The sequence below is a fragment of the Schistocerca gregaria genome, chromosome 1, assembly GCF_023897955.1.
Source record: "Schistocerca gregaria isolate iqSchGreg1 chromosome 1, iqSchGreg1.2, whole genome shotgun sequence".
NCBI classification, from domain to species: domain Eukaryota; kingdom Metazoa; phylum Arthropoda; class Insecta; order Orthoptera; family Acrididae; genus Schistocerca; species Schistocerca gregaria.
The window spans coordinates 466,654,866-466,667,977 of record NC_064920.1 but is presented as its reverse complement, the minus strand read 5'-3'; the positions used below and the strand labels follow the sequence as shown (position 1 = coordinate 466,667,977).

General features: G+C 52.0%; 1 protein-coding gene, 2 non-coding genes and 12 pseudogenes across 3 annotated transcripts in view; 14 read left to right on the top strand and 1 right to left on the bottom strand.

Annotated features, from left to right (window-relative positions):
• LOC126354636 (uncharacterized) overlaps positions 1-3,530 on the bottom strand; it is an 8,830-nt gene extending 5,300 nt beyond the window's left edge. The window contains exon 1 of the mRNA XM_050004444.1: positions 3,442-3,530. Coding sequence (XP_049860401.1) covers positions 3,442-3,530 — 89 coding nt within the window. The remainder of the gene's footprint in view (positions 1-3,441) is intronic.
• Positions 2,241-2,355, top strand: LOC126285514 (U2 spliceosomal RNA; annotated as a pseudogene).
• Positions 2,959-3,135, top strand: LOC126285127 (U2 spliceosomal RNA; annotated as a pseudogene).
• A 351-nt stretch (positions 3,531-3,881) lies between the features above and the next one.
• On the top strand, positions 3,882-4,074 carry LOC126291903 (U2 spliceosomal RNA). The gene has a single exon (XR_007551913.1). It is a non-coding gene; the product is annotated as a U2 spliceosomal RNA (small nuclear RNA).
• Positions 4,075-4,807: 733 nt separating this feature from the next.
• On the top strand, positions 4,808-5,000 carry LOC126292609 (U2 spliceosomal RNA). Its single transcript, XR_007552241.1, has one exon. It is a non-coding gene; the product is annotated as a U2 spliceosomal RNA (small nuclear RNA).
• A 745-nt stretch (positions 5,001-5,745) lies between these two features.
• On the top strand, positions 5,746-5,860 carry LOC126285503 (U2 spliceosomal RNA; annotated as a pseudogene).
• A 603-nt stretch (positions 5,861-6,463) lies between these two features.
• LOC126292853 (U2 spliceosomal RNA) lies at positions 6,464-6,640 on the top strand (annotated as a pseudogene).
• A 720-nt stretch (positions 6,641-7,360) lies between these two features.
• On the top strand, positions 7,361-7,475 carry LOC126285491 (U2 spliceosomal RNA; annotated as a pseudogene).
• Positions 7,476-8,078: 603 nt separating this feature from the next.
• LOC126292842 (U2 spliceosomal RNA) lies at positions 8,079-8,255 on the top strand (annotated as a pseudogene).
• Positions 8,256-8,975: 720 nt separating this feature from the next.
• On the top strand, positions 8,976-9,090 carry LOC126285480 (U2 spliceosomal RNA; annotated as a pseudogene).
• A 603-nt stretch (positions 9,091-9,693) lies between these two features.
• Positions 9,694-9,870, top strand: LOC126292831 (U2 spliceosomal RNA; annotated as a pseudogene).
• Positions 9,871-10,590: 720 nt separating this feature from the next.
• Positions 10,591-10,705, top strand: LOC126285469 (U2 spliceosomal RNA; annotated as a pseudogene).
• Positions 10,706-11,308: 603 nt separating this feature from the next.
• On the top strand, positions 11,309-11,485 carry LOC126292820 (U2 spliceosomal RNA; annotated as a pseudogene).
• A 720-nt stretch (positions 11,486-12,205) lies between these two features.
• Positions 12,206-12,320, top strand: LOC126286055 (U2 spliceosomal RNA; annotated as a pseudogene).
• A 603-nt stretch (positions 12,321-12,923) lies between these two features.
• LOC126285224 (U2 spliceosomal RNA) lies at positions 12,924-13,101 on the top strand (annotated as a pseudogene).
• Positions 13,102-13,112: the final 11 nt, after the last annotated feature.

Genomic DNA, 13,112 nt, shown 5'->3' with positions numbered 1-13,112 from the left:
CCTCTCCGATATCCTTACCATCCCTGACGATCCCCAGTTCGATTATTCCCTCTTTCCTGATGTCCGTGATCGAACTGATACCTCTGTCCCCCCGCTTGCTCCTGGCTTCCAGTACTTGGACAACATCGCACACACAGAACTAAATACCCCAATCACCACTCAAGATATCATTGCTACACTTCGCCCTAAACGCAACACTGCTCCCGGTCACGATCGTGTTACTTACCGTCACCTCCGTGAAGCTCCTGCCTCCTTCCTCTCCACATTGGCCAGGCTCTACAATGTGGTCCTGTCCACCGGCTACTACCCCGACCTGTGGAAAACCTCCCGGATCCTGATGTTCCTCAAGCCCGACAAACCGCCTTCCGCTGTCTCCTCCTACCGTCCCATCAGCCTTACCTCGGTCTTCAGCAAGGTCCTGGAATCCATTCTTACCCGCCGCCTACACAAGCACCTTCACCAACACCGCCTCCTCCCCCCTACCCAATGTGGCTTTCGGCCGTCCTTCTCAGCCGATGACCTCCTCCTTCACCTCACTCACCTCCTCTCCGAACAACTCAATTCCCGTCGTTCCGCCATCTTCCTTTCCCTCGACCTCGAACGCGCATATGACCGTGTGTGGCATTCCGGTCTCCTTTTCAAGCTCCAAACCTTTGCTCTTCCTCTCAACTATGTCCGTCTGGTCGCTTCCTTCCTTTCCCACCGTCCTTCCTATGTCACCATCCACAACACTGATTCCTACACCTTCTACCCCTCCGCCGGTGTGCCCCAAGGTTCCGTCCTTTCCCCTCTTCTCTACCTCCTTTACACGGCAGACATGCCTCCACCTGCACCTCCCCTACACCTTCTCCAGTACGCCGATGACACTGCCTTCCTTGCCCTCGCTCCCACCCTGCAACGCTCCCAGCACCTTCTCCAATCCTATCTTGACCGGTTCACCACTTGGTGTAACCAGTGGCTGCTCAAGGTCAATCCTTCCAAGACCCAGGCGATCATTGTAGGCAAAACCACTCGTTCCTTCCGTCTCCTTGATTTCTATCTTACTATTTATGGCCGTCCCATCACCCTCACACCTACTCTCAAGTACCTTGGTGTCACCCTCGACCGTCGCCTCTCCTGGAACCCACATCTCCGGACGATCCAAGCCAAGGCACGCTCCCGCCTCCGCCTCCTTAAGCTCCTTTCTGGCCGTACATGGGGTCTGGACCCTTCCACCATCCTCTACACCTACAAGTCCCTCATCCGTCCTATCCTTTGCTATGCTCATCCCGCCTGGATCTCTGCCCCTCCTACCTTCTACAAGTCCATTCAGATCCTAGAACGCCATGCGCTCCGCCTCGCCTATCGCATCCGTCTCCCTTCCCCCACGCGGATCCTCTATGACCTGATTCCCTTCCCGCACCTCCTCCTTTTCCTCGAACGGTTACGGATCCTCTACACCTCCCGCAAGCTTGATCCTCCACACCCTCTTGTCTCTCCCATCCTCTCCCACCCCAACCCGCTGCCGCGCCTGCATTCCTATATCCCACCTGCTCTCCATCTTTACACCCTCCACACCCTCTCCCTCGGTGGCTTCCGTCAACTCCCCCTCCCTGATGATGCCCTCCTCCCCTCCATCTACCCCTCCTACCAACTTTGAGCCTTACCTTCCCTCTCCTCTCCTTTTCCTGTGGGCACCCTCTCTCCCTTCTCTCCCTCCCTCCCCTCCCCTTTCTCCTTGGGCTTCCACTCCCCCTACCCTCCCCCTTCTCCTCCATCCCTCTCCTCCACTGGCATCTTCCCCTCCCCCTCTCTCTCCTCTTCCCCACACCTTTTCCCCTTGGCAGGCCACGACTCTGCTGTCTTCCATCAGTTACTTTCATCGTCCTACGCCGAAGACCATCGCATGTGTTTGTGCCTCGACTCTCCTGCAGTGTGTTTGTGTTTCGTCGTTTGTGCTCCGCTGGTTCACGTGTGGCCGTCTGCCATCTGCGTTTGTGCACCGTGTTTCTCCGCTTTTATCCATTGTGCTACGCACGTGACCGACTCCGTTTTAACTCTGTTTTGTCTACTGTTTGTACCCCGCCGTCTTGATTGTTTTTATATCTCACTCATCTCTGTTCTGTGTATACTCTGAGGCCGAAGAGCGGCATACTTGGTCCGCTGCCGGCCTACCTGTTTGTCACAGGTATTAAAATCACAATAAAGGAAAAAAAAAAAAAAAAAAAAAAAAAAAAAAAAAAAAAAAAAGCTTTTTCCCTATCGCTTCTCGGCCTTTTGGCTAAGATCAAAGTGTAGTATCTGTTCTTATCAGCTTAATGCTGGTAAGGTCGGATACGAAACGCACTGATATGCGATGTATTTTCTTTAGTCATTGCTCTCCCGGCACCCGACTATGACGAAGTTGCAGCGTGCACGGTCCGGATCGTGGTTGGCCATGCTGTGAGGGCAGCAAGCGCCTTCGTAACTGCCAGACCTGCGCTGCATGTGATACTTCTTCCCTCTATTTTCTCCCGATTTTGACTAAGGGTGGCGAGATGCTCAGGCCCCATCTGAACCATCCGCAGAGGCAGATGTAGCCGTCCCATCTGATCCTCCTGCCGTGGCAGATGCAGACCGGTCTCGTGTGTGTCCAGTTTATACTGTCGACACCGGCGGCAGAGTTGGTAGCGACGTATGTGCCTTCCGCTCTGTTCGTCTTCCTATTTTTCCCCCGGCCAGCTTCGTCTGGGTCTCCGCCCGGGGTTGATACAAACTTATGACCTTCTCATCTTGGCCGGAGTGCGCCACTGCACTCCGGGTAAACCCAAGATCTCCTATTATCTATAGATAATTCTTAGTTACGACGCCGGCCCAGTACCAGCTAGTGAGGTACGACTCTCTGTAGATGGTGGCAGATGACGTCGACCACGAAACTGGTACTGTGGCCCGGAATATTCCTGAAGCAACCTTCCTAGAAGTTCCTTCCCGCTTCCAAAAATTCTCTCAATGACTAAAAAAAATCTGTTCTTATCAGCTTAATATCTGATACGTCCTGCATCGCAGGACCAGAATATTAAACTCATTTTTGGCTCATGACGGAGTGCTAGGGGCTTGCTCCACCTCTGTCGCGGGTTGGCCCGGCATTGCAGTACCGCCGGGATCGGCCCACCTAAAATTAATTAAAACACAGCTTGAAATGAGATAATATTCTGCAGTGATCAGATATTCTGCTGGTAGCAAAACTTGTCGGAGTTGTCGATGTGCCCAGTAGTTAGCTCCTTACACACTGCGATTTCTTTTAATTTAACATTATCTTATTTTTTTTTTTTTTTTTTTTGTTTTTAGCCAGACCGCTCTTGCAGCCACATTACACTAGGCTGGTAATTTATGGGGGCACACAACAGCGCCGTCGGATGCTCCTTTGGCGTCTCTTATGGCCCGGCCACAGATAATGTCAATTAAATTTATTGGAGTTATAACCTTAGCTCCTCGCGAACGTCGTCGTCGTCGTCGTCGTCGTCGTCGTCGTCGTCGTCGCACGCACGCAGAATACGTGTGTACACACACATATGCAGTTGGCGGTGAACGGTGTAAGCACTCGGCTAGGTGTAGCTTGCGCCGGCCTCGCGCCGGTGTAGCTCGCGCCGTCCTGGCGCTGCTGTGGGGCGGCCTCACGGCTTCTCCACTGCCGTGGCTGCTAGCGGCGTTCAAATGGGAGTCGCTCTTTACTGTTAGACATGGACGGTAAAACTAGGCTGTTGACGAGTGCTCTCTTCAGTTGTCCTTCCTCCCGGCACTTGCTTTTGCGACGTTTTCCACGGTCGCCTGTTGCGATATCAGCCCGCACCACCATGTTTCACTCCCACATGTGGAGCGCACACGCTGCAAGCATTTAGGCCCTTCCACTGCGGTTTTTCCTTATCGCTTCTCGGCCTTTTGGCTAAGATCAAAGTGTAGTATCTGTTCTTATCAGCTTAATATCTGATACGTCCTGCATCGCAGGACCAGAATATTAAACTCATTTTTGGCTCATGACGGAGTGCTAGGGGCTTGCTCCACCTCTGTCGCGGGTTGGCCCGGCATTGCAGTACCGCCGGGATCGGCCCACCTAAAATTAATTAAAACACAGCTTGAAATGAGATAATATTCTGCAGAGATCAGATATTCTGCTGGTAGCAAAACTTGTCGGAGTTGTCGATGTGCCCAGTAGTTAGCTCCTTACACACTGCGATTTCTTTTAATTTAACATTATCTTATTTTTTTTTTTTTTTTTTGTTTTTAGCCCGACCGCTCTTGCAGCCACATTACACTAGGCTGGTAATTTATGGGGGCACACAACAGCGCCGTCGGATGCTCCTTTGGCGTCTCTTATGGCCCGGCCACAGATAATTTCAATTAAATTTTTTGGAGTTATAACCTTAGCTCCTCGCGAACGTCGTCGTCGCCGCCGCCGCACGCACGCAGAATACGTGTGTACACACGCACACACACACATATGCAGTCTGCGGTGAACGGTGTAAGCACTCGGCTAGGTGTAGCTTGCGCCGGCCTCGCGCCGGTGTAGCTCGCGCCGTCCTGGCGCTGCTGTGGGGCGGCCTCACGGCTTCTCCACTGCCGTGGCTGCTAGCGGCGTTCAAATGGGAGTCGCTCTTTACTGTTAGACATGGACGGTAAAACTAGGCTGTTGACGAGTGCTCTCTTCAGTTGTCCTTCCTCCCGGCACTTGCTTTTGCGACGTTTTCCACGGTCGCCTGTTGCGATATCAGCCCGCACCACCATGTTTCACTCCCACATGTGGAGCGCACACGCTGCAAGCATTTAGGCCCTTCCACTGCGGTTTTTCCTTATCGCTTCTCGGCCTTTTGGCTAAGATCAAAGTGTAGTATCTGTTCTTATCAGCTTAATATCTGATACGTCCTGCATCGCAGGACCAGAATATTAAACTCATTTTTGGCTCATGACGGAGTGCTAGGGGCTTGCTCCACCTCTGTCGCAGGTTGGCCCGGCATTGCAGTACCGCCGGGATCGGCCCACCTAAAATTAATTAAAACACAGCTTGAAATGAGATAATATTCTGCAGAGATCAGATATTCTGCTGGTAGCAAAACTTGTCGGAGTTGTCGATGTGCCCAGTAGTTAGCTCCTTACACACTGCGATTTCTTTTAATTTAACATTATCTTATTTTTTTTTTTTTTTTGTTTTTAGCCGGACCGCTCTTGCAGCCACATTACACTAGGCTGGTAATTTATGGGGGCACACAACAGCGCCGTCGGATGCTCCTTTGGCGTCTCTTATGGCCCGGCCACAGATAATGTCAATTAAATTTATTGGAGTTATAACCTTAGCTCCTCGCGAACGTCGTCGTCGTCGTCGTCGTCGTCGTCGTCGTCGTCGTCGTCGCACGCACGCAGAATACGTGTGTACACACACATATGCAGTTGGCGGTGAACGGTGTAAGCACTCGGCTAGGTGTAGCCTGCGCCGGCCTCGCGCCGGTGTAGCTCGCGCCGTCCTGGCGCTGCTGTGGGGCGGCCTCACGGCTTCTCCACTGCCCTGGCTGGTAGCGGCGTTCAAATGGGAGTCGCTCTTTACTCTTAGACATGGACGGTAAAACTAGGCTGTTGACAAGTGCTCTCTTCAGTTGTCCTTCCTCCCGGCACTTGCATTTGCGACGTTTTCCACGGTCGCCTGTTGCGATATCAGCCCGCACCACCGTGTTTCACTCCCACATGTGGAGCGCACACGCAGCAAGCATTTAGGCCCTTCCACTGCGCTTTTTCCTTATCGCTTCTCGGCCTTTTGGCTAAGATCAAAGTGTAGTATCTGTTCTTATCAGCTTAATGCTGGTAAGGTCGGATACGAAACGCACTGATATGCGATGTATTTTCTTTAGTCATTGCTCTCCCGGCACCCGACTATGACGAAGTTGCAGCGTGCACGGTCCGGATCGTGGTTGGCCATGCTGTGAGGGCAGCAAGCGCCTTCGTAACTGCCAGACCTGCGCTGCATGTGATACTTCTTCCCTCTATTTTCTCCCGATTTTGACTAAGGGTGGCGAGATGCTCAGGCCCCATCTGAACCATCCGCAGAGGCAGATGTAGCCGTCCCATCTGATCCTCCTGCCGTGGCAGATGCAGACCGGTCTCGTGTGTGTCCAGTTTATACTGTCGACACCGGCGGCAGAGTTGGTAGCGACGTATGTGCCTTCCGCTCTGTTCGTCTTCCTATTTTTCCCCCGGCCAGCTTCGTCTGGGTCTCCGCCCGGGGTTGATACAAACTTATGACCTTCTCATCTTGGCCGGAGTGCGCCACTGCACTCCGGGTAAACCCAAGATCTCCTATTATCTATAGATAATTCTTAGTTACGACGCCGGCCCAGTACCAGCTAGTGAGGTACGACTCTCTGTAGATGGTGGCAGATGACGTCGACCACGAAACTGGTACTGTGGCCCGGAATATTCCTGAAGCAACCTTCCTAGAAGTTCCTTCCCGCTTCCAAAAATTCTCTCAATGACTAAAAAAAATCTGTTCTTATCAGCTTAATATCTGATACGTCCTGCATCGCAGGACCAGAATATTAAACTCATTTTTGGCTCATGACGGAGTGCTAGGGGCTTGCTCCACCTCTGTCGCGGGTTGGCCCGGCATTGCAGTACCGCCGGGATCGGCCCACCTAAAATTAATTAAAACACAGCTTGAAATGAGATAATATTCTGCAGTGATCAGATATTCTGCTGGTAGCAAAACTTGTCGGAGTTGTCGATGTGCCCAGTAGTTAGCTCCTTACACACTGCGATTTCTTTTAATTTAACATTATCTTATTTTTTTTTTTTGTTTTTAGCCGGACCGCTCTTGCAGCCACATTACACTAGGCTGGTAATTTATGGGGGCACACAACAGCGCCGTCGGATGCTCCTTTGGCGTCTCTTATGGCCCGGCCACAGATAATTTCAATTAAATTTTTTGGAGTTATAACCTTAGCTCCTCGCGAACGTCGTCGTCGTCGCCGCCGCCGCACGCACGCAGAATACGTGTGTACACACACATATGCAGTTGGCGGTGAACGGTGTAAGCACTCGGCTAGGTGTAGCCTGCGCCGGCCTCGCGCCGGTGTAGCTCGCGCCGTCCTGGCGCTGCTGTGGGGCGGCCTCACGGCTTCTCCACTGCCCTGGCTGGTAGCGGCGTTCAAATGGGAGTCGCTCTTTACTCTTAGACATGGACGGTAAAACTAGGCTGTTGACAAGTGCTCTCTTCAGTTGTCCTTCCTCCCGGCACTTGCTTTTGCGACGTTTTCCACGGTCGCCTGTTGCGATATCAGCCCGCACCACCGTGTTTCACTCCCACATGTGGAGCGCACACGCAGCAAGCATTTAGGCCCTTCCACTGCGCTTTTTCCTTATCGCTTCTCGGCCTTTTGGCTAAGATCAAAGTGTAGTATCTGTTCTTATCAGCTTAATGCTGGTAAGGTCGGATACGAAACGCACTGATATGCGATGTATTTTCTTTAGTCATTGCTCTCCCGGCACCCGACTATGACGAAGTTGCAGCGTGCACGGTCCGGATCGTGGTTGGCCATGCTGTGAGGGCAGCAAGCGCCTTCGTAACTGCCAGACCTGCGCTGCATGTGATACTTCTTCCCTCTATTTTCTCCCGATTTTGACTAAGGGTGGCGAGATGCTCAGGCCCCATCTGAACCATCCGCAGAGGCAGATGTAGCCGTCCCATCTGATCCTCCTGCCGTGGCAGATGCAGACCGGTCTCGTGTGTGTCCAGTTTATACTGTCGACACCGGCGGCAGAGTTGGTAGCGACGTATGTGCCTTCCGCTCTGTTCGTCTTCCTATTTTTCCCCCGGCCAGCTTCGTCTGGGTCTCCGCCCGGGGTTGATACAAACTTATGACCTTCTCATCTTGGCCGGAGTGCGCCACTGCACTCCGGGTAAACCCAAGATCTCCTATTATCTATAGATAATTCTTAGTTACGACGCCGGCCCAGTACCAGCTAGTGAGGTACGACTCTCTGTAGATGGTGGCAGATGACGTCGACCACGAAACTGGTACTGTGGCCCGGAATATTCCTGAAGCAACCTTCCTAGAAGTTCCTTCCCGCTTCCAAAAATTCTCTCAATGACTAAAAAAAATCTGTTCTTATCAGCTTAATATCTGATACGTCCTGCATCGCAGGACCAGAATATTAAACTCATTTTTGGCTCATGACGGAGTGCTAGGGGCTTGCTCCACCTCTGTCGCGGGTTGGCCCGGCATTGCAGTACCGCCGGGATCGGCCCACCTAAAATTAATTAAAACACAGCTTGAAATGAGATAATATTCTGCAGTGATCAGATATTCTGCTGGTAGCAAAACTTGTCGGAGTTGTCGATGTGCCCAGTAGTTAGCTCCTTACACACTGCGATTTCTTTTAATTTAACATTATCTTATTTTTTTTTTTTGTTTTTAGCCGGACCGCTCTTGCAGCCACATTACACTAGGCTGGTAATTTATGGGGGCACACAACAGCGCCGTCGGATGCTCCTTTGGCGTCTCTTATGGCCCGGCCACAGATAATTTCAATTAAATTTTTTGGAGTTATAACCTTAGCTCCTCGCGAACGTCGTCGTCGTCGCCGCCGCCGCACGCACGCAGAATACGTGTGTACACACACATATGCAGTTGGCGGTGAACGGTGTAAGCACTCGGCTAGGTGTAGCCTGCGCCGGCCTCGCGCCGGTGTAGCTCGCGCCGTCCTGGCGCTGCTGTGGGGCGGCCTCACGGCTTCTCCACTGCCCTGGCTGGTAGCGGCGTTCAAATGGGAGTCGCTCTTTACTCTTAGACATGGACGGTAAAACTAGGCTGTTGACAAGTGCTCTCTTCAGTTGTCCTTCCTCCCGGCACTTGCTTTTGCGACGTTTTCCACGGTCGCCTGTTGCGATATCAGCCCGCACCACCGTGTTTCACTCCCACATGTGGAGCGCACACGCAGCAAGCATTTAGGCCCTTCCACTGCGCTTTTTCCTTATCGCTTCTCGGCCTTTTGGCTAAGATCAAAGTGTAGTATCTGTTCTTATCAGCTTAATGCTGGTAAGGTCGGATACGAAACGCACTGATATGCGATGTATTTTCTTTAGTCATTGCTCTCCCGGCACCCGACTATGACGAAGTTGCAGCGTGCACGGTCCGGATCGTGGTTGGCCATGCTGTGAGGGCAGCAAGCGCCTTCGTAACTGCCAGACCTGCGCTGCATGTGATACTTCTTCCCTCTATTTTCTCCCGATTTTGACTAAGGGTGGCGAGATGCTCAGGCCCCATCTGAACCATCCGCAGAGGCAGATGTAGCCGTCCCATCTGATCCTCCTGCCGTGGCAGATGCAGACCGGTCTCGTGTGTGTCCAGTTTATACTGTCGACACCGGCGGCAGAGTTGGTAGCGACGTATGTGCCTTCCGCTCTGTTCGTCTTCCTATTTTTCCCCCGGCCAGCTTCGTCTGGGTCTCCGCCCGGGGTTGATACAAACTTATGACCTTCTCATCTTGGCCGGAGTGCGCCACTGCACTCCGGGTAAACCCAAGATCTCCTATTATCTATAGATAATTCTTAGTTACGACGCCGGCCCAGTACCAGCTAGTGAGGTACGACTCTCTGTAGATGGTGGCAGATGACGTCGACCACGAAACTGGTACTGTGGCCCGGAATATTCCTGAAGCAACCTTCCTAGAAGTTCCTTCCCGCTTCCAAAAATTCTCTCAATGACTAAAAAAAATCTGTTCTTATCAGCTTAATATCTGATACGTCCTGCATCGCAGGACCAGAATATTAAACTCATTTTTGGCTCATGACGGAGTGCTAGGGGCTTGCTCCACCTCTGTCGCGGGTTGGCCCGGCATTGCAGTACCGCCGGGATCGGCCCACCTAAAATTAATTAAAACACAGCTTGAAATGAGATAATATTCTGCAGTGATCAGATATTCTGCTGGTAGCAAAACTTGTCGGAGTTGTCGATGTGCCCAGTAGTTAGCTCCTTACACACTGCGATTTCTTTTAATTTAACATTATCTTATTTTTTTTTTTTGTTTTTAGCCGGACCGCTCTTGCAGCCACATTACACTAGGCTGGTAATTTATGGGGGCACACAACAGCGCCGTCGGATGCTCCTTTGGCGTCTCTTATGGCCCGGCCACAGATAATTTCAATTAAATTTTTTGGAGTTATAACCTTAGCTCCTCGCGAACGTCGTCGTCGTCGCCGCCGCCGCACGCACGCAGAATACGTGTGTACACACACATATGCAGTTGGCGGTGAACGGTGTAAGCACTCGGCTAGGTGTAGCCTGCGCCGGCCTCGCGCCGGTGTAGCTCGCGCCGTCCTGGCGCTGCTGTGGGGCGGCCTCACGGCTTCTCCACTGCCCTGGCTGGTAGCGGCGTTCAAATGGGAGTCGCTCTTTACTCTTAGACATGGACGGTAAAACTAGGCTGTTGACAAGTGCTCTCTTCAGTTGTCCTTCCTCCCGGCACTTGCTTTTGCGACGTTTTCCACGGTCGCCTGTTGCGATATCAGCCCGCACCACCGTGTTTCACTCCCACATGTGGAGCGCACACGCAGCAAGCATTTAGGCCCTTCCACTGCGCTTTTTCCTTATCGCTTCTCGGCCTTTTGGCTAAGATCAAAGTGTAGTATCTGTTCTTATCAGCTTAATGCTGGTAAGGTCGGATACGAAACGCACTGATATGCGATGTATTTTCTTTAGTCATTGCTCTCCCGGCACCCGACTATGACGAAGTTGCAGCGTGCACGGTCCGGATCGTGGTTGGCCATGCTGTGAGGGCAGCAAGCGCCTTCGTAACTGCCAGACCTGCGCTGCATGTGATACTTCTTCCCTCTATTTTCTCCCGATTTTGACTAAGGGTGGCGAGATGCTCAGGCCCCATCTGAACCATCCGCAGAGGCAGATGTAGCCGTCCCATCTGATCCTCCTGCCGTGGCAGATGCAGACCGGTCTCGTGTGTGTCCAGTTTATACTGTCGACACCGGCGGCAGAGTTGGTAGCGACGTATGTGCCTTCCGCTCTGTTCGTCTTCCTATTTTTCCCCCGGCCAGCTTCGTCTGGGTCTCCGCCCGGGGTTGATACAAACTTATGACCTTCTCATCTTGGCCGGAGTGCGCCACTGCACTCCGGGTAAACCCAAGATCTCCTATTATCTATAGATAATTCTTAGTTACGACGCCGGCCCAGTACCAGCTAGTGAGGTACGACTCTCTGTAGATGGTGGCAGATGACGTCGACCACGAAACTGGTACTGTGGCCCGGAATATTCCTGAAGCAACCTTCCTAGAAGTTCCTTCCCGCTTCCAAAAATTCTCTCAATGACTAAAAAAAATCTGTTCTTATCAGCTTAATATCTGATACGTCCTGCATCGCAGGACCAGAATATTAAACTCATTTTTGGCTCATGACGGAGTGCTAGGGGCTTGCTCCACCTCTGTCGCGGGTTGGCCCGGCATTGCAGTACCGCCGGGATCGGCCCACCTAAAATTAATTAAAACACAGCTTGAAATGAGATAATATTCTGCAGTGATCAGATATTCTGCTGGTAGCAAAACTTGTCGGAGTTGTCGATGTGCCCAGTAGTTAGCTCCTTACACACTGCGATTTCTTTTAATTTAACATTATCTTATTTTTTTTTTTTGTTTTTAGCCGGACCGCTCTTGCAGCCACATTACACTAGGCTGGTAATTTATGGGGGCACACAACAGCGCCGTCGGATGCTCCTTTGGCGTCTCTTATGGCCCGGCCACAGATAATTTCAATTAAATTTTTTGGAGTTATAACCTTAGCTCCTCGCGAACGTCGTCGTCGTCGCCGCCGCCGCACGCACGCAGAATACGTGTGTACACACACATATGCAGTTGGCGGTGAACGGTGTAAGCACTCGGCTAGGTGTAGCCTGCGCCGGCCTCGCGCCGGTGTAGCTCGCGCCGTCCTGGCGCTGCTGTGGGGCGGCCTCACGGCTTCTCCACTGCCCTGGCTGGTAGCGGCGTTCAAATGGGAGTCGCTCTTTACTCTTAGACATGGACGGTAAAACTAGGCTGTTGACAAGTGCTCTCTTCAGTTGTCCTTCCTCCCGGCACTTGCTTTTGCGACGTTTTCCACGGTCGCCTGTTGCGATATCAGTCCGCACCACCATGTTTCACTCCCACATGTGGAGCGCACACGCAGCAAGCATTTAGGCCCTTCCACTGCGCTTTTTCCTTATCGCTTCTCGGCCTTTTGGCTAAGATCAAAGTGTAGTATCTGTTCTTGTCAGCTTAATGCTGGTAAGGTCGGATACGAAACGCACTGATATGCGATGTATTTTCTTTAGTCATTGCTCTCCCGGCACCCGACTATGACGAAGTTGCAGCGTGCACGGTCCGGATCGTGGTTGGCCTTGCTGTGAGGGCAGCAAGCGCCTTCGTAACTGCCAGACCTGCGCTGCATGTGATACTTCTTCCCTCTATTTTCTCCCGATTTTGACTAAGGGTGGCGAGATGCTCAGGCCCCATCTGAACCATCCGCAGAGGCAGATGTAGCCGTCCCATCTGATCCTCCTGCCGTGGCAGATGCAGACCGGTCTCGTGTGTGTCCAGTTTATACTGTCGACACCGGCGGCAGAGTTGGTAGCGACGTATGTGCCTTCCGCTCTGTTCGTCTTCCTATTTTTCCCCCGGCCAGCTTCGTCTGGGTCTCCGCCCGGGGTTGATACAAACTTATGACCTTCTCATCTTGGCCGGAGTGCGCCACTGCACTCCGGGTAAACCCAAGATCTCCTATTATCTATAGATAATTCTTAGTTACGACGCCGGCCCAGTACCAGCTATTGAGGTACGACTCTCTGTAGATGGTGGCAGATGACGTCGACCACGAAACTGGTACTGTGGCCCGGAATATTCCTGAAGCAACCTTCCTAGAAGTTCCTTCCCGCTTCCAAAAATTCTCTCAATGACTAAAAAAAAATCTGTTCTTATCAGCTTAATATCTGATACGTCCTGCATCGCAGGACCAGAATATTAAACTCATTTTTGGCTCATGACGGAGTGCTAGGGGCTTGCTCCACCTCTGTCGCGGGTTGGCCCGGCATTGCAGTACCGCCGGGATCGGCCCACCTAAAATTAATTAAAA